The sequence below is a fragment of the Polypterus senegalus genome, chromosome 13 (assembly GCF_016835505.1).
Source record: "Polypterus senegalus isolate Bchr_013 chromosome 13, ASM1683550v1, whole genome shotgun sequence".
Lineage (NCBI taxonomy): Eukaryota > Metazoa > Chordata > Cladistia > Polypteriformes > Polypteridae > Polypterus > Polypterus senegalus.
The window spans coordinates 19,510,205-19,528,635 of record NC_053166.1 but is presented as its reverse complement, the minus strand read 5'-3'; the positions used below and the strand labels follow the sequence as shown (position 1 = coordinate 19,528,635).

The 18,431-nt window shown below is 39.8% G+C and overlaps 1 protein-coding gene across 1 annotated transcript in view; it reads left to right on the top strand.

Moving 5' to 3' along the window:
* The window catches only part of LOC120542726 (soluble guanylate cyclase 88E-like), a 105,340-nt gene that overhangs the window by 47,020 nt on the left and 39,889 nt on the right, over positions 1 to 18,431 (top strand). Inside the window, exons 9-11 of the mRNA XM_039775364.1 lie at positions 8,321 to 8,407; positions 9,354 to 9,471; positions 12,514 to 12,643. Coding sequence (XP_039631298.1) covers positions 8,321 to 8,407; positions 9,354 to 9,471; positions 12,514 to 12,643 — 335 coding nt within the window. The remainder of the gene's footprint in view (positions 1 to 8,320; positions 8,408 to 9,353; positions 9,472 to 12,513; positions 12,644 to 18,431) is intronic.

Below are 18,431 nucleotides of genomic sequence, written 5' to 3'. Positions count from 1 at the left end.
AAACTCATAACAGTACAGTAATCCCTCGCTATATCGCGCTTTGACTTTCGCGGTTTCGCTCTATCGCGGATTTTAAATGTAAGCACATCTAAATATATATCACAGATTTTTCGCTGGTTCGCGGATTTCTGCACACAGTGGGTCTTTTAATTTATGCTACACGCTTCCTCAGTTTGTTTGCCCAGTTGATTTTATACAAGGGACGCTATTGGCGGATGGCTTAGAAGCTACCCAATCAGAGCATGTATTACATATTAACTAAAACTCCTCAATGCTATAAGATATGCATCCCGCGGAGCTTGATTGTTTGCTTGTCTCTGCCTCTCTCTCACCCTCTCTGACATTCTCTGCACCTGACGGAGGGCTGTGAGCAGAGGTGCTGTTTGCTTAAAAGATACTGACGCTCCTCTAAAAAAATGCCGCTTTATTGCGGTGCTCGGCATATTTAAAAGCACACGTATTGATTTTTTGATTGTTGCTTTAATCTCGCTCTCTGTCTCTGACGTTCTCTGCGCCTGACGGAGGAGATGTGAGCAGAGGGGCTGTTTGCACAGGGGCTGTTTGCTTAGAAGATACTGACGCTCCTCTAAAAAATGCCGCGGCAAACTTAAAAGCACAAGTATTGATTTTTTGATTGTTTGCTTTTCTTTGCGAGCGCTCTCTCCCTCTGAAATTCTCTGCTCCTGAAGAGAAGAAGATCTATTTGCATTCTTTTAATTGTGAGAAAGAACTGTCATCTCTGTCTTGTCATGGAGGACAGTTTAAACTTTGACTAAAGGGTGTTATTTCATGTCTAGAGGGCTCTAATAATGTTAACAGTGTGGGAGAGTTTATAAGGGCTTAAAATATATAAAAATAACTACACAAACATATGGTTTCTACTTCGCGGATTTTCATCTATCGTGGGGGGTTCTGGAACGCAACCCCCGCAATCGAGGAGGGATTACTGTATTGTCCAGATATAGTGACATAAAGAAAAATGTAGTATAACACTACCCTAAACTTACGCTGTTTCTCCCTTTTTTGGTTTATCACAAAGAAAACTTTGAGAAGCGCTATGAGACACAAACAGTACAGTATCTGCACACTTGGTGGAGCACTGATTCAGAATTTGGCTATACCTGTATGATGTTGCACCTACACTCTCTCAGAGCCTAACCAAGACTGGTAATTTCACAACACACTGTCATTTTTGCAGGGTTTCCGAGACTCAGCAAAAGTATAAGTGTGACATTAAATATTTATTGTCAATGTCAATTTATTTATATATCACATTTAAAACAACATAAGAATGCTGCGGCCAAAGTACTTTACAATAATAGAATAAAAGAAAACATACAAATAACATAAATAGAAATAAAATAAATGAACATAAATAAAATAAATATAATAATAATAGTAAATAATAATAATTATAAATAAACATAAAGTAATGTTATATAACCACGATGAGGAAACCATCAGTATTACTGAAGGTCACGGAATGCAAGCGAATAGAAATGAGTCTTTAATCTCGTTTTGAACAGTTTAGTTGTAGACGACTCCTTTATATGATGAGGTAAAGAGTTCCACAGACGAGGAGCAGCAGCTGTAAAAGTCCTGTCTGTCCCCCTTAGTTTGACACTCGGTATGAGGGACAACAAGAGACAACTGACCAGAAGATCTAAGCACTCTAGATGGCTGGTGTAAAGCACACAATTCAGATAAATAGGCAGGAGCGAGCCCATGTAAAGATTTAAAAGCTATCCATCCATCCATTTTCTAACCCGCTGAATCCGAATACAGGGTCACAGGGGGTCTGCTGGAGCCAATCCCAGCCAACACAGGGCACAAGGCAGGAACCAATCCTGGGCAGGGTGCCAACCCACCACAGGACACACACAAACACACCAAGCACACACTAGGGCCAATTTAGAATCACCAATCCACCTAACCTGCATGTCTTTGAACTGTGGGAGGAAACCGGAGCACCCGGAGGAAACCCACGCAGACACGGGGAGAACATGCAAACTCCACGCAGGGAGGACCCGAGAAGCGAACCTAACTGCGAGGCAGCAGCGCTACCACTGCGCCACCGTGCCGCCCTTTTAAAAACTAGCAATAAGATTTTAAAGCAATTTGAAACCTGACAGGCAGCCAGTGTAAAGAAGCTAATATTGGAGAAACAGAGTCAGACTTTCTTGCCCCAACCAGAAAGTGAGCAGCAGCATTCTGGACCAACTGTAACCTGCGTATCAGAGATTTGTTAATCCCAGAATACAGCGAGTTGCAGTAATCAAGGTGAGAAAAGATAAAAGCATGAGTAGCTTTCTCAAGATCCCTAGAAGATAAAAAAGGCTCAATCTTACCTAATAGATGAAGCTGGAAAAAGCAACTGTTGACTACAGAATGAACTTGTTTCTCAAAAGAGAGGTTACTGTCAAAGATAACACTTGGATTGTGGAGTTGAGGTTTGCAAAAGACAGAGAAACAGTCGAGAAATCCAAGACCAATTTGGGCTTTAGCTGATGTATCACATTATTATCTTTGGTGGACATTTCAGGGAGAAAACTCATTTGTTATACTGAAATTTACATTTTATTAAAACTAAATCCGTTAAACATTATGTTGTATGAACATTTTTCTGGCCCAACAAAACATATATTCTGAAAATTTTGGTATTCACTCAGTAACCTGTATAAAGTGTAATCAAAATACAGGTGTGAATTTACAATTGTAAGTATGTGAAACACAGAGTTTATTCTTGTATTATTATCTACTAGCCGAAGCCGCCGTAGCATACGGCGGTGTAAGAATAGGAACGGAAAACGGTGAGAAAGGAATTCAATATAACAAAGGCTTAGGAAACCAACGTCGCAGTATAACGAAAATAGCAAGGAGCGAAACTAATGCCAATGGTCGAGAGAGTACCTTCCTGTAGCAGGCTACGTAAAACATAGACATATATAGATAGATGCCGCATTCACTCTGTTGCCCAGTCGACACGATAAGTCAACGCGTCCGCCCTATTGCGAGTGGTAAAAGTGCCATTTAAACTAATACAGGTAGACGTGGATGAAAAAACAATAACGTTTTAAACAGTATCGTTTACATATAACAGATTTTGGCAAATCGTTTACATGCAATTATTTATATCCATTTATACACTAATAAAAGCAATTATTAAATAGTTCCTCCTGTATAAGTAACATTTCTCGTACTGCCTTCTTCCATCTCCAAAACATTTCTAGACTTCGTCCTGTTCTTACGCAACACAGTACTAAACTATTTGTTAATGCCCGAGTCACCTCAGATATAGATTACTGTAATGGTATTCTATCTGTCATCCCACAGAAACGTATCCATCGCTTACAATTTATTCAAAATTCTGCTGCCAGGATAATAACCTGCTGTTCTAAATCCACTGAACATATTACACCTCTTTTCTCTCAGCTTCACTGGCTCCCTGTTAACTACAGAATACAATACTAAATACCGCTCTGAACATTTAAAGCTCTCCACAACCTCACTGATCTCCTACAGACTGACACTCCTCTCACTCACTCAGAACCTCATTTGCAGCTCGACTTTCTGTACCGCACATCAAACTCTGTGCTGTGGGAGCTCGAGCGTCTCTCCTGGTGCTCCTCAACTCGGGAATTCTCTTCTCTCTCATATACGTCAGCTCAATTCAATAATACATTTTAAAACTACCCTCAAAACTTATCTTTTCAAACTGGCATACCAATTGTGAATTTTGCACTGTTACTGCCAGTTATCTTTGTTTGTTTGCTAATTATTGCTGTTTGATTGAGAGCGACAGTGGACGTGGATGTAGGATTAGAGATGGCGGACGGGGCTCGGTCGTGCATATCCCATGGTCTTAGAGTTGGTGGGCGGGGCTCTGTGAGTTGGCGGGTGTGGCTCTCTGTCTTGCGTGCTCTTAATTAGAGTTGACGGGCGGGCTTTGGTGGGCATGGCTTTCTGTCTTGCTTGCGCTCACTGTCTTGCGTGCCCTTAGTGAATTATATATATAGATTTATTTGTATTTTTTGTCTTCTTATTTGTTGTCTTCTATCTCTTCTTCTTCTTATTATTGTTATTTCATATCCTTCATATAAGTACACTACAGGAAATTGTAAATAATGAAAGTCGGTAATTTGAGCATTTATGAGATTGTATCTTTTCAGAGTAATTTGTACTTATATTTTGTGTGTTGTAGTTGTATGCAGATTAGTCGTGGCAAAAATAAATTGCACTAAAGTTTGGTACTTCTTTCTTTGTTTGATGTGCAAGGAGACCAAACATGTAATTTTTATTACCAAAATATTTTTGAACCCACTTAATGAACCTGTGAAAGAGAATAATGTCACAGCCATATTGCATAAATAAAGAAATTTGGGGATACAGTAATCCCTCCTCGATCGCGGGGGTTGCGTTCCAGAACCCCCCACGATAGGTGAAAATCAGCGAATTAGAAACCATATGTTTGTATGGTTATTTTTATAAATTTTAATCCCTTTTAAACTCTCCCACACTGTTTATAAATATTCTCCGCACAGTTATACAGTAAACTCTCGTTTATTGCGGTTAATCCGTTGCAAACTCTACCGCGATAAATGAATTTCCACGAAGTAGGATTCTTTATTTATAAATCTAATATTTTCGCAGTTAGAGCATAGAAAAGCTGTTTACGACCTTCTAAATACGTTTTTTAACATTATTAGATCCCTCTAGACATGAAATAATACCCTTTAGTGAAAAGTTTAAACTGTGCTCCATGACAAGACAGAGGTGGCAGTTCTTTCTCACAATTAAAAGAATGCAAACATATCTTCCTCTTCAAAGGAGTGCACGTCAGGAGCAGAGAATGTCAGAAGGAGAGAGAAAAGAAAACAATCAAAAATCAATACGTGCTGTTGGGCTTTTAAGTATGAGAAGCACCGCGATAAAGCGGCAGCAAGGAAGGGAGCAATGTGAAGGTAGTCTTTGAGCATTTTTTAGAGGAGCATCCGTATCTTCTAAGCAAACAGCCCCACTGCTCACACCTCCTCCGTCAGGAGCAGAGAATGTCAGAGAGAGTGAGAGAGAGACAAGCAAACAATGAAAAATCAATATGTGCTGTTAGAGCTTTTAAGTGTGCAAAGCACTGCGCGGGTATATCATTGAGGAGTTTTATTTAATACGTAATACGTGCTCTGATTGGGTAGCTTCTCAGCCATCTGCCAATAGCGTCCCTTGTATGAAATCAACTGGGCAAACAAACTGAGGAAGCATGTATCATAAATTGAAAGACCCATTGTCCGCAGAAATCCGCGAACCAGCGAAAAATCTGTGATATATATTTAGAAATGCTTACATTTAAAATCCGCGATGGAATGAAGCCGCGAAAGTCAAAGCGCGATATAGCGAGGGATTACTGTAGTAGTTAATCTTCTTAGGAGTGACCACAGATCCAAGTCTCTATTCAGCAGGAGTTATCTTGTAATTGCGGCATGTTACATAACCCGAAACTATAGAGATATAATATTAAAAGGTGATATCCCTCACTTAGTGATACGGTGGTAAGAAATCACATAGAAGAAATAACTTAGCTTCCTTTAATGACGGTTTACGTGGCATTACAGACGAGGAAGCCAATGACAAGACTTTTCACCAAAGTGGGAGCTCGATGTATACAGTTTGCCATTTTTGTCGCTGCGCTGGAAAGATTTTCAGGATCGGATGATGTTATCTCCCATTCATTCATTGGCTTCAAAGGTGTGCCGGGCAATGTTCCAAGGCTTTATACTCTTTCTTCATGTGCAGGTCCCCATTTAGGTAAATCATGCCATTCCAAACAAGGAAAAGAAGATCCAGTGTCATGCTGACTCTGACACACAGAAATAGTGCATGTTGCCTATTTCGAAGTTGTCCCTTTCTTGTCTTAAAATGCTTGCCTAGCAGTTCTTAATGATGAGCCCCTGTGTGCTAAATCTGGCTTTGCGTTAGCTGTACAGTACATGTGAGAAGAAAAGAAAAGCAGATTTAAAATATTTGAACAGAGCACAGTAACATATTAAACTCATATTCTGACTACAATGTCTAATATCAGATGTCACATTACACAACTTGTAGTCATGGGGAACATCAGATTTGCTGATTACAGTTGCTGATGGCATCGCTGGACCGTGTCAGTTTACATGACTGTGTACCAATCCTTTCATCACAGAAATGCTTGCCCCTTTTTGTGACAGCCAGTAACATGCTGCATAACGGAGCCAGTGCTGTATGCAGGGTTAACAGGTACAGGGAGTTCAGCCACTGTGTTTATCCTTTTTCTTTTTTTCCATTCTGTCATGGCACCTAAAACATTACACATCAGACAGGCGAGCTTCTCTTCTGTTTATGTGGTCTTAGCCCCTGTGTTTCTTATTCCTCGTCTCTGCATTATATGTATTGTACTTCTTGATAAGCATTCATTGCTTGTCAGCTCTAACGCTCACAGAGCCCCCTCACATGACTAAAGACAAAATGAAACCAATTTGATTTCATCTGAGTGAGGCGTGTACTCGCTGCAATGAGATGCTGAGCACGTCACATTACGTGACTGTCTTTACAGTGGCCTGACGACTGCCTTCAAGTCACAAAGATTATGTAATTGAAGGCTATGACTGGAAATCACTGGAAAAGCAATTGATCTACTCTAATTTCTTAGCATGGTTCTTGCCTGGGGAGCAGCTTTGTTATTACTAAGAGCTTTCATAATGAAGATAGATAGATAGATAGATAGATAGATAGATAGATAGATAGATAGATAGATAGATATGAAAGGCACTACATAGATAGATAGATAGATAGATAGATATGAAAGGCACTACATGATAGATAGATAGATAGATAGATAGATAGATAGATAGATAGATAGATATGAAAGGCACTACAGATAGATAGATAGATAGATTACTTATGGAAAAGCACTCTGAAAGTGCCCTTCTTTAACTAATTTGTGTTTGCTTACTGAAAGCCCTGGGCTGTAATTTTTTAGGATTTTTATGACCCATTTTTCTTACATGATAGATAGATAGATAGATAGATAGATAGATAGATATGAAAGGCACTACATGATTGATTGATAGATAGATAGATAGATAGATAGATATGAAAGGCACTACATGATAGATAGATAGATAGATTACTTATGGAAAAGCACTCTGAAAGTGCCCTTCTTTAACTAATTTGTGTTTGCTTACTGAAAGCCCTGGGCTGTAATTTTTTAGGATTTTTATGACCCATTTTTTCTTGCACTCTGAACTCTCTTAGTTTCTAATTAGAGCTCTGTGTTGCCATATCAGTTTTGTTCAGATTCCTGCTCTGGACATCCCAGCCTTTAATTTGTCTTCACTGGGTTTCTTTCTACCCTTCTACCTCCACCCTCTCTCTTTCCTTTCAATTTTTCTTACTCCATCCATGGAGGGCTTAATAGACGGGTTGTTTCTATTTGACTTTTTGTTTCTCAGCGTGGAATTTATTGTTAACTTTTCTTCTCTATTCCAGCATTAGTGATATATGTAAAGTAAATTACTATTTAACTGTTAAAATTATTATGAATATTTTCATTTGCTCTGCATGATACGTGAGATGAAGGGACAGTGATGGAATGGTTAGCAGGGCTTTCCAGTTCTGAAGCCCTGGCTTAAAATCCTGCCCTAGGCACTGCTCTTGTGCAGTTCTTCCTTGGTTTGTGTGGATTTATCTCTGGGTATTCCCGTGTCCTCCCATATACCAATGAGATGCCTGCTTGATTCATCAACTCAGTATCAGCGAGTGTGCAAGAATACTTCTCTGTGATGGTCTTGCACTTAAGATGTCCAATGCTGCCAGAATGTACATTGGTCTCCTACAAACCTGCATTTGAATAGTTGGATTTAGAAAATTAATAAATTAATAAAGGTGGCACGGTGGGTAGAGCTGCTGGCTCGCAGTAAGAACACCTGGGTTCGCTCCCCGGGTCCACCCTGCATGATGTTTGCATGTTCTCCCCGTGTCTGCGTGGGTTTCCTCCCACAGTCCAGAGACATGCAGGTCAGGTGCATTGGCGATCCTAAATTGTTCTTTGTGTGTGCCCTGCGGTGGGCTGGCACCCTGCCCGGAGTTTATTTCCTGCCTTGCACCCTGTGTTGGCTGGGATTGGCTCCAACAGACCCCCATGACCCTGTAGTTAGGATATAGCGCGGTGGATGAATGAATAAACTTTTTGCATGTAATTTAAGGTTTATTTTGATATATAAGCATAAAACGTCCGATTTTGGCATTCCCAAACTTTTAATGGTTTTTAATTTTCTATGTATGTTTCATACAGATTCTGACTATGAGAATGCAACTAGATCTGCTGACGTGGATGTAGAACTCATGGCATTTCAATCAATTATTGGCGATGATTACAAAGGTATTTCTGTAGAACTATTTTTAATCTTACAGTTATTTATTTTCTTATATTTGAATTATCTTGTGGCACTGTGGAGCTTTAGACTGCTCCCTAGAATGCTTTCAGTGTGGAAACTGCATGTTCCCCTGGCCTTCCATCAGTTCACTGTCCAATTCAGTGACACTCTATTACTTTCAATGATAGTGCAAAATGTTATGATCATGCCAGAAAATGGCTTGTTTCCTTGACTCTTAAGGCGTGCTCCTATTTCCAATAAAATAAATTAATTGATTAATGAGTGGAACTAATATGGACTATTTTATATTAAGGAGGACTGGAGTACCTAATGCTGTCTAGCAATAAGGAGACCAGGGTTCAAATCCCAAGTGCTCCCTGCATGTGGTTTGCATGTTCTTCCTGTGGCAGCACTGGTTTCTTCCAGGTACTTCCATCAGTCCAAAAACATGCAGGTTGGGTGGATTGACGATGCTAAATTGACCCGTGGTGTGTGTGTGTGTGTGTGTGCGTGTGTGTGTGTGTGTGTGTGTGTGTGTGTGTGTGTGTGTGTGTGTGTGTGTATGTGTGTGTGTGTGTGTGTGTGTGTGTGTGTGTGTGTGTGTGTGTGTGTGTGTGTGTGTGTGTGTGTGTTCACCCAGTGATGGGCTGGTGACCTGCCTAGGATTGTGCTTTTTGGGATAGACTCCAACTTCTATGTGATCTAAATAAGCAGGTTTAAGAAATGGATGGACTAACATAACTAATGCAGAGGAACGTGGCTTAAAGGAGAAAAATCTTGTTTAATTTCTCTTACTGTAATTTAAACTAAAAAGGAACAAAGTCTTGCTGTGACAAAGGTGCCTAGGTTTTTAGGCTCCACAACAAGCTGACAAAAGTCAAAATAATTGAATTTTAATGAATGTACCTTCTGCCTGTCAATTTAAAATTCATTTCTTGTTTGGCGTCACAGATGGAAACAGCTCAAACACAATGGAGAACTGGGGAGACGGGAGCCGCTGCCTGAAGCTGAAAGGACAGATGAGATACATGCCTGAATGGGAATCCATTATTTTCTTAGGGACCCCCGTGTAAGAATTACAAATGGAAGAACTTTCTTCTGCTTCTTTATTCACTTAATATTTCACATCTTTTTTCTTGTTCTGAATTGATGTGCTAAAGATCTCACAGAAAGGAGTATTTATTAGAAAGAAGTTTTATCTTTAGATGCATTCCAATTAAGTAAAAGAGATGGCAAGGAAAGTAACAGTAATTAAGAACAGAATAGTAAAAACAGTACAAACACAAAATACCAGTTTTCAGTTACATATACACTTATTCATTATTTAATATACAGTATGGTTTCTTTCCCAGTCTACTAAGTCAGAAAATGCAGCCATCAGTACTTCTTTGTTTTGTGGCTTAGACATCTAATTTGTTCCACAGTGCTTTTAATTTTGGAACCCCAGCATTGAGTGTGTAAAATCATATTTTTAATGCTCTGTGTGTGTGTGTTTTTTATTTTTAACTTTAACCAGTAATTTGTACATTAACTCTGTCATTATGTGTTAAGGCTTTTCCTCATATTCAGCAATTTAAAATAATTGCTAGGCTATTAAAATGATAAAAGTAAATTTGTTTTACATGTGGATTTCTTATACATGAAATATTTCTTGCTAATTATGTTCCACTGAAAATGTATATTCCACTGCCAAACACTTCAAGAGTGCCCCAAAATATGGCACCCTGCAAATTCACACAGTCTAGACTTATCCACGAGTATACATACATGTACTCCTTCTGCTTTTGTAAATGAAAGTTACATCTATGGATAAACTGCAACTCATACTTTACAGTGAAGAGGTGATTTTAAATGATTTCATTCATGTATAATTGTCAATTCAGGGTTTTTCCTTCCTTGCTCCCAGTGCAGCCAGAATAGGATCAGACACCATGTGATCTTGAAATGGACCAATCAGGTCTGAGAATGTATGTCAGTAACTGTGAATAACAATCATACCATTATATTGGGTATGTCATTATTTGTAACATTTTCTGCATATATAATTAGTGAAGTGAAGTGAAGTGAAAGCATGAAGCTTGTTCAAATATATTCAGGTCTATGTTGAGGAAAAAAGATCATAGTTTTAAAAGCATACAGACGGAGTCCTTTCTTCATGCCAGAGCAAACTGCCATCCTTTATTTGATGCTGCTTTGTTTCTATATCAAACACCATGCCAAGGCACTTTACAAGTACTGTAGAGATACAGTAGGCAACTGTTCACATGTATTGTCATTATGACTGAAGCCCAGCAGGTTAAGTGACTTCAGAGTCTCAGAGTAACCAGTAAAATGTGTGGATTAAACCTTTACTTCCTTATCCTACCTGCCTAATCTGTTGCTTTCAGATGTTCTTTTTATCATTTGAAAGGTTGTGAATGATAATGTTTATACGTATTAAAGAACACCTCCTGTAATCTAACATGAAGGTGGGCAATGCCAGTCCTGGAGGACCACAGTGGCTGCAGGTTTATGTTCCAACCCAATTGCTTAATAAGAAGCGCTTGCTGCTCTAGTGACACTTCTGCTTCACTTTAGTTGTCTCACTCGTTAAGGTTTTGAACCCTTATTACTTATTTTAGTCTTAAACAGCCATATTCTTGGTGTTTAATTACCCCTTATTAGCAGTCAGATGAAAATGACAAAAGAAACCAGCAGTTCTCCATTTACACCTGGGTGTGTTTATCGCGCACTATTTGGTTACTGTGAATTTCCCCTTGGGATTAATAAAGTATCTCTCTGTCTATCTATCTATCTTGTCAACTATACTAATCTATCTATCTATCTATCTATCTATCTATCTATCTATCTATCTATCTATCTATCTATCTATCTATCTAAATTAAATACTTGGAAGGAAAGTCAAGAGAAAAAAGTGAAAGACTGAGAATTACTCGTCTGTTTTAGACTTCAAATCATTTGGATGATATCCTTAGAAAGGAAAATAAAATCTAGGATATGAGAATGACCTGAGATGGCAGAGTTAAAGCACTAACAAGCTGTTAAATTGAATAACTGACAAGGATTTTCTTTAAATTAAGCAACTGGGTTGGAGCAAAAACCTGCAGCCACTGCGGCCCTCCAGGAGTGACTTGGCCCACCCCTGATAACACAATGGGCTTCAGTGTGATTGATTCCTGTCCGTGAATTTAGTTTTTTTTTATTTATTGTATTTTTGTGATTCAATCAATCAGTTTAGGTTGTGATTTAAAGTTTAAGTGCTTATAGTATGTATTAACTTTACACTGAACGCTGAAGGCCCATGTAGGACAAGAGATATCAAATATTTTCAGATTTATTCTGTTACCTGTCTTTGACAGGTCATGTAGCTCGTATAATATAATTTGCTATCTGTGTGGAGTTTTCATGTTCTTATTTCTTCTTGTGTTTTTCTTGAGTTCTCTGGATTTCTTTTTATGTCCCTAAAGTTAAGTTGATTGTCAAACTAATTGAACTCTTTAGGTGTGTGTGTGTGTTTTTGTGTGATTGGGCCCTTTAATGGACTAGAATCGTGCATCGAGGTTTTTCATGCCTTTTGACTAATTTTGCAGTGATTGGCACCATCCTCCGTGACTCTGAATTGGATGAGTTTAAGAATGGTATTTTAGATTTTTGTAAGTGTGTGTTAAAATGAGACTCACTGATATGCTGTGAGGGCAAGTGATGCTCAAAATAACAAACTGATAGATTTATTTTATGTGAAATGTTTAAAATGGGGTGGCACGGTGTTGCAGTGGGTAGAGCTGCTGCTGGTTCGCTTCCCGGGTCCTCCCTGCGTGGAGTCTGCATGTTCCTCCCATATCTGCGTGGGTTTCCTCCCACAGTTCAAAGACATGCAGGTTTAGGTGAACTGGCGATCCTAAATTGTCCCTAGTGTGTGTGTGTGTGGGCCCTGCGAAGGGCTGGCGCCCTGCCCGGGGTTTGTTTCCTGCCTTGCTCCCTGTGTTGGCTGGTGATTAGCCCGCTGTCGTGACCCTGCAGTTAGAATATAGCAGGTTGGATGATGGAAGGATGTTTAAAATGATGTCATTAGAAGTATATATAAAGTCTATTATCTGTTTTCACTGGACAGGATGGAAAGCCTCAGTGCCATGTTTAAAACTGGCCTGTACATTAATGACCTTAGTATGCACGACTCGAGTCGGGATTTAGTGCTGGCTGGGACTCAACAGTCTGAAGAGCTGAAGCGAGCTTTGATTCAGGTACAGACAAAGACATTTTTTCTAAATGTTTAATATGCTGCTAAGAAAAGTCTATTTGATGAGAAGATATGAACTTCTACACTGACAGGAGTTCAGCAGTTTAACAAGAACCAAGAGGATACTATTCACTCTGTCATATTTTTTTTGTTTTTCTCATCATCTAGTAGAAATGAGATACAGTGGGTACGGAAAGTATTCAGACCCCCTTCAATTTTTCACTCTTTGTTATATTGCAGCCATTTGCTAAAATCATTTAAATTAATTTTTTCCTCATTAATGTACGTACAGCACCCCATATTGACAGACGAAAAAAAGAATTTTTTAAGTTGTTGCAGATTTATTAAAAAAGAAAAACTGAAATATCACATGGTCCTAAGTATTCAGACCCTTTGCTCAGTATTTGGTAGAAGCAGCCTTTTGAGCTCATACAGCCATGAGTCTTCTTGGGAAAGATGCAACAAGTTTTTCACACCTGGATTTGGGGATCCTCTGCCATTCCTCCTTGCAGATCCTCTCCAGTTCTCTCAGGTTGGATGGTAAACGTTGGTGGACAGCCATTTTTAGGTCTCTCAGAGATGCTCAATTGGGTTTAAGTCAGGGCTCTGGCTGGGCCATTCAAGAACAGTCACAGAGTTGTTGTGAAGCCACTCCTTTGTTATTTTAGCTGTGTGCTTAGGGTCATTGTCTTGTTGGAAGATAAACCTCCGGCCCAGTCTGAGGTCCTTAGCACTCTGGAGAAGGTTTTTGTCCAGGATATCCCTGTACTTGGCCGTATTCATCTTTCCTTCGATTGCAACCAGCCGTCCTGTCCCTGCAGCTGAAAAACACCCCCACAGCATGATGCTACCACCACCATGCTGCACTGTGGGGACTGTATTGGACAAGTGATGAGCAGTGCCTGGTTGTCTCCACACACTGAGGAGAGGCAAGACACATGGAGTTTGCTAAAAGACACCTGAAGGACTATGAGATGGTGAGAAATAAGATTCTCTGGTCTGATGAGACCAAGATAGAACTTTTTGGCCTTAATTCTAAGCGGTATGTGTGGAGACAACCAGGCACTGCTCATCACTTGTCCAATGCAGTTCCCACAGTGAAGCATGGCGGTGGCAGCATCATGCTGTGGGGGTGTTTTTCAGCTGCAGGGACAGGACGACTGGTTGCAATCGAGGGAAAGATGAATGCGGCCAAGTACAGGGATATCCTGGACAAAAACCTTCTCCAGAGTGCTAAGGACCTCAGACTGTTGGTTTATCTTCCAACAAGACAATGACCCTAAGCACACAGCTAAAATAACAAAGGAGTGGCTTCACAACAACTCTGTGACTGTTCTTGAATGGCCCAGCCAGAGCCCTGACTTACACCCCAATGAGCATCTCTGGAGAGACCTAAAAATGGCTGTCCACCAACGTTTACCATCCAACCTGAGAGAACTGGAGAGGATCTGCAAGGAGGAATGGCAGAGGATCCCCAAATCCAGGTGTGAAAAACTTGTTGCATCTTTCCCAAGAAGACTCATGGCTGTATGAGCTCAAAAGGGGGCTTCTACCAAATACTGAGCAAAGGGTCTGAATACTTAGGACCATGTGATATTTCAGTTTTTCTTTTTTAATAAATCTGCAACAATTCCAAAAATTCTTTTTTTCGTCTGTCAATATGGGGTGCTGTACGTACATTAATGAGGAAAAAATTAATTTAAATGATTTTAGCAAATGGCTGCAATATAACAAAGAGTGAAAAATTGAAGGGGGTCGGAATGCTTTCCGTACCCACTGTATTTCTCTTGAAAATCTGACTTCTATGTACATAAAGGAATATTTCTTTATTTTGTCTCAACCTGTATCTCTAAGTGTGACTTTCATTTCTCTCATAACGTATATTCCACATTTGCTGGAATGACACACTTTGCAGTATGTCCTATGGTCAACTCTTATTTATATCTGCTGATGCCCTTTTAACTTTATAAATATGTGGCGTACACGCTTTCATGCATCTGTTACCTTCTTATAACATACTGACCAGAACTGCATACGAAACCCCAAATGTGTAATAAATGTTTTCAAAATTTGAGAAAAAAGCTTATGTGCTTTATTGATAATAAATTAAGTTCAATCTTGTCTGTGACATATTCGTATTACTTATATGGCACATAAAACGCATGCTCTATGCCTGGCCATCCTTGCTGGTAACTGGCCACCCAGCTGTGATGGATTTAGCAGCTTGTCGCAGTGCTGCTTATGTATTCTTTGACTGTTACCCGTGTTCTGTATTTATCTCCTCTTGTATTATTATTTGTATTCTTATTAAATGTGTCGATATAACAAATTTACCTGATGTTAGTGGTGTTCTTTAGCTGAGGCTAATGGATTGTCAAAGATAAAATCACAGAGCTGTTCCCAGGATGGCACATGTAAGGAGCAATGTAGCACAGAGAAGGCAATGACTGAGTTGCAGCTGTTGATGACATTGCTTAAATACACAGTGTAACCACAAGGGGGTGCCACCGAGACACAAACTACAGACACAGTAGAGCATTCTGGATTTCAATAAAAGATATTTATTTATCACAGTGGCTGCAGGTTTTTGTTCTAACCCGGTTACTTAATTAGAAAGCAATTCTTGGCAAAAATTTAATTTCATGGCTTGCTAGTGCTTTAACGCTGCCATGTCAAGTCATTCTCATATCCTAGATTTTTTTTTTCCTTTCTAAAGGATATCATCCAAATGATATGAAGTCTAAAACAAACTGAGTTATTCTCAGTGCTTCACTTTTTTCTCTTCACTTTCCTTCCAAGTATTTCATTAAACCCAATAGTGCATGACAAATACACACAGAGGTGTAAATGGTAACAAGCTAAATGGAGAACTGCTGGTTTATTTTGTCATTTGCATCTTATTGCTAAATAGGAGTAATTAAACCAAGAATACAGCTGATTAAGACTAAAATAAGCAATAAGGGTTTAAAATCTTAACGAGCGAGACAACTAAAGTGAAGCAGAAGTGTCACTTGAGCAATAAGGGCTTCTTATTAAGCAAATGGGTTGGAGCAAAAACCTGCAGCCACTGCGGCCCTCCAGGGTCGTGGTGACTGAGGACCCCTGATCTAAAGCATCCATCCATCCATCCATTTTCCAACCTGCTATATACTAACTACAGGGTCACAGGGGTCTGCTGGAGCCAATCCCAGCCAACACAGGGCACAAGGCAGGAACCAATCCTGGGCAGGGTGCCAGTCCACCGCAGGACACACACAAACACACCCTAGGGGACAATTTAGGATCACAATCCACCTAACCTGCATGTCTTTGGACTGAGGGAGGAAACCCACACAGACACGGGGAGAACATGCAGACTCCACGCAGGGAGGACCCAGGAAGCGAAGCCGGGACTCCTAACTGCGAGGCAGCAGCATTACCACTGCACCACCATGCCTGATCTAAAGCAACCCTTCCAATAATCACAGTAAAAAAAAATCAATAAGCAATACACAATTCACTCAAGGTCTTCCTCCTTCCTGCCTTCAAGAGTGTCACCCACTGCCTTCTGACTCTGGCTCCCCAACGTGAGGCGGCAGGGCATCTTTTTCAAGCAAAACCTGGGGACTTCATCCAGTTTCACTGAATTGCCTGTCGGGTGCACTTCCGGGTCATGTGGAAACCAGTATTGTCCTCCCTCAACAGCGCCTTTTGGCGGTACCCAAGCACCATGACAGTGCTGTTTTTCTGCCCTCCAACTCCCATGCAACCCTGCAGGAATCCTGATTGGGATCAGCCTCGAGGAACGCCGTCACCTTCTATTTGGGGGTATGAACCGTTCCTTGAATCCACATTCAGCCAGTCCATTCATTATGGACCGATCCCAGACGGGACGAGTATTAGAGTGCATTCTGGCAGGGTTGTGTCTCCACTCCTGCCGTCCTTCATTTATGGTGTCCAGTCTGGGTAACAACTCCGTCCAGTCTCTGCCCATCTGTCCTCTTACAGGGGTGTCAAACTCCAGGCCTGGAGGGCTGCAGTGGCTGCAGGTTTTCATTCTCACCCTTCTCCTAATTCACTGCTAATTAACTTCTTTACTCTTCATTTTAATAGCCTTGTTTTTAAGAAGTCAGTCCTCAGTATTCATTCATTTCTTCATTAAATGACAGCCAAACAGAAATGAGATGTGAAACGAGCCAACAGATGACCAGCTAGACTGGGATTTCAAACTCCAACCAATTCTTCTTAATTCTACTTCTTAATGAGAAGCTGATTCTTGCTGTTAATTAAACTCGTTGTTTAATTCCATGGCTTGTTGCTGCTCTCATTCTGCCACAGCAGACATTTCCAAAACTGTTGATTTTTCTGTTTTTTCTAAGAACACCGTCAAGATGTTTTGGTGACCTGAGAGATCAGCCTTACTGATCTGATTAACATCCACCACCTTTGTAAAGTTACTGATAAATGGGCCCTGATGCTGTAATCTGTTTATCTATCTATCTATCTATCTATCTATCTATCTATCTATCTATCTATCTATCTATCTATCTATCTATCTATCTATCTATCTATCTATCTATCTAGTGCCTATCTATTATATAGTGCCTTTATCTATCTATCTATCTATCTATCTATCTATCTATCTATCTATCTATCTATTATATAGTGCCTTTCCTATCTATCTATCTATCTATCTATCTATCTATCTATCTATCTATCTATCTATCTATCTATCTATCTATCTAAATATCTATCTATCTATCTATTATATAGTGACTTTCCTATCTATCTATCTATCTATCTATTATATAGTGCCTTTCCTATCTATCCATCTATCTATCTATTTATCTATCTATCTATCTATCTATCTATCTATCTATCTATCTATCTATCTATCTATCTAATGTTCCTTTAACTTAGTGCCAGAATTTCTCAGCTTTAACCATATTATGTCCAGTGCTGAACTGAGAGCCGGACAAGACTAGTTCACATATCAAAGCTTGAATAACAGCCTTGATCACAGCAAAATTTTTACGTTTCCTCCCTTGTTGTTCAATAGAGCAACAACAATTATCATCCCAGCAGCATATTCAGGTTAGTCTTTTTTAGCATAAGGAAGTTCTAGTGATAAAGCAACATCATCAAAATCAGAAGGAGAAGCAGAAGTAGTCACCATGACATTACTAACAGAGCGCAAGAAAGCTTGTGTAACACATTTAAAAATACGGTAACATAAAAATAATGAGAATTACTCACAATAGCTATTAAAACAACAAACAAGCTGTTAGCAAGCCTCTTGGTTAAAAACAAAGGAGATCAGTAAACCAGTCAGTATTTAGTCCTCATCTCCAATAAAGGATTAAAACTGGATGAGCTGCATTAAACATTTTATAGGCGAGGTCAGAGATGTTATGAGATGGATCTGGAATGAAGGGGGCAACACTTTCGTCCTACCACATTACAAATGCCGCCCCACCCAAACCACAACCCGGACTTCCTAGACCATATCGAGAGCCATGTGATTTTGAAAAGTTACAGCTCTGGACGCAACTTCTTCGTGGGCCTCAGAGATAAGATTACCTACAAGTGGTGGTGCTTCGGCCAATTCTTGTTTATATACTCCTGGTATTGGCCACACTGTGTTTGAGTATGCCATTTGTTGGAATGGCGCACTGTCCAGGGTTGATCTGGACAACATTTGTTCCTGTGCCCCAAAGTCTTTTAAGCGGCTTCAAGAAAAGAATGAATGGATTGATAGATTCTATAGATTTTACCTGGTAGTTTGTGAGCAGGATGTCTGTAAATGAGAGAGA